Genomic DNA, 1,889 nt, shown 5'->3' with positions numbered 1-1,889 from the left:
ACCTCAGAGAGCCAGGAATGAATTTCTAAAACAATTCCAAAACCCAACTCCGGACATTCTTTAGAAGTGTGAGTGCAGATGGTACCAATTCTTTCTCCATTAGGAGTGATTCCCCTGACAAATCCTGAATATCCAGCCTTGTCCCTCTGCCCCATTGCCACAAACCCAGGGCAGCAGGGCAGGGATGGCTCCTTGAGAGCCCCCATGCACAGGCCTGGCTGCTCCTGGCACACTCAGCCAGCACAACTGGAGCTCAGGCAGGGACCTGGGTGAAGGTTTTCCCAGAGCAGGAACAAGGGTGGGCGAGTACCGCTGGAACAGTCTGCAGGGAATGGCCCAGGTTTGGCTCAAAGCAGCCTCTCCTGACTTCTCACTGTCCTTTCTCCATGAACAGGTCCCCATGTGCAGCCCCAGCAAATGTCCAACAGCAGCTCCATCAGCCACTTCCTCCTGCTGGCATTGGCAGACACGCGGCAGCTGCAGCTCCTGCACTTCTGCCTCTTGCTGGGCATCTCCCTGGCTGCCCTCCTGGGCAACGGCCTCATCATCAGCGCCATAGCCTGCGGCCACCACCTGCACACGCCCATGTTCTTCTTCCTGCTCAACCTGGCCCTCAGCGACCTGGGGTCCATCTGCACCACTGTCCCCAAAGCCATGCACAATTCCCTCTGGGACACCAGCACCATTTCCTACAAAGGATGTGCTGCACAGCTCTTTTTTTTGTATTTCTTCCTAGCTGCAGAGTTTTCCCTCCTGACCATCATGTGCTACGACCGCTACGTGTCCATCTGCAAACCCCTGCACTACGAGACCCTCCTGGGCAGCAGAGCTTGTGCCCACATGGCAGCAGCTGCCTGGGCCAGTGCCTTTCTCAATGCTCTCATGCACACAGCCAATACATTTTCCCTGCCCCTTTGCCATGGCAATGCCCTGGGCCAGTTCTTCTGTGAAATCACCCAGATCCTCAAGCTCTCCTGCTCACAATCCTACCTCAGGGAACTGGGGCTCAGTGCAGTTAGTGCTTGTTTGGTATTTGGCTGTTTTGTGTTCATTGTTTTCTCCTATGTGCAGATCTTCAGGGCTGTGCTGAGGATCCCCTCTGAGCAGGGACGGCACAAAGCCTTTTCCACCTGCCTCCCTCACCTGGCCGTGGTCTCTCTGTTTGTCAGCACGGTTATTTTTGCTCACCTTAAGCCCCCCTCCATCTCCTCTCCATCCCTGGATCTGGCCTTGTCAGTTCTGTACTCGGTGGTGTCTCCAGCCCTGAACCCCCTCATCTACAGCCTGAGGAACCAGGAGCTCAAGGATGCCCTGAGGAAAATAATAACTCTATCTTTTCAGAAGCAGTAAACTCTCTTTTTTTCTGCTCAGAACCTTCAGAAGGTAACTCTTTACAATCTTGACTGTTTTTTTCCTATTTGTCCATTTCTTCATTCAGACCTTTTTCTTATTATTTTTCTGGTGTTATAATATTTTTCATAAATTACTGGAGTACTACTCATCATTTTTACATGAACATCTACTTTTCTTTTGCAGCACAAAGAATTTCAGGAGGCTTGTTCCCAGTCCATTTCAATAAAAATAAGTGTTTTCCCTGACTTGTGTGTCCAAGGCATTTCCTCAGCCCTTCTCTGGCTCTGCAGGGGCAGTGCCTGTGAGCAGAGGTGGAGGGAAGGGGCTCCCAGCACAGCAGCACGGCCAGGGACAATGGCCCTGCCTCTTTCCACATCTGCTCCTCCCAGCTCCACACTCCCCTTCCCAGCCCTGCTGTGGGTGCCAGGCCGGAGTGCTCTGGCAGCTTGGTCACTGTCCTGCTGCGTGTCCGTGCTGTGTCCTCAGGCAGGGACAGGCCATGGGCACTGCTGGGACACAGCTGGGCTCCAGCACAG

The 1,889-nt window shown here is 53.4% G+C and overlaps 1 protein-coding gene across 1 annotated transcript; it reads left to right on the top strand.

The window, feature by feature from the left end:
* The first annotated feature begins 417 nt into the window (after nt 1-417).
* Nucleotides 418-1,589, top strand: LOC135287720 (olfactory receptor 14J1-like). The gene has a single exon (XM_064400932.1). It carries the CDS (start codon nt 418-420, stop codon nt 1,348-1,350), a length of 933 nt encoding a protein of 310 aa, XP_064257002.1. The 3' UTR covers nt 1,351-1,589.
* Nucleotides 1,590-1,889: the final 300 nt, after the last annotated feature.

The sequence above is a fragment of the Passer domesticus genome, chromosome 30, assembly GCF_036417665.1.
Source record: "Passer domesticus isolate bPasDom1 chromosome 30, bPasDom1.hap1, whole genome shotgun sequence".
Classification (NCBI taxonomy): Eukaryota; Metazoa; Chordata; class Aves; order Passeriformes; family Passeridae; genus Passer; species Passer domesticus.
This window is presented reverse-complemented; position numbering and strand designations above follow the sequence as displayed.

What these genes read in the sequence shown, in the direction of transcription:
- LOC135287720 (XM_064400932.1), top strand. Translation starts at nt 418, where the DNA reads ATGTCCAACAGCAGCTCCATCAGCCACTTCCTCCTGCTGGCATTGGCA.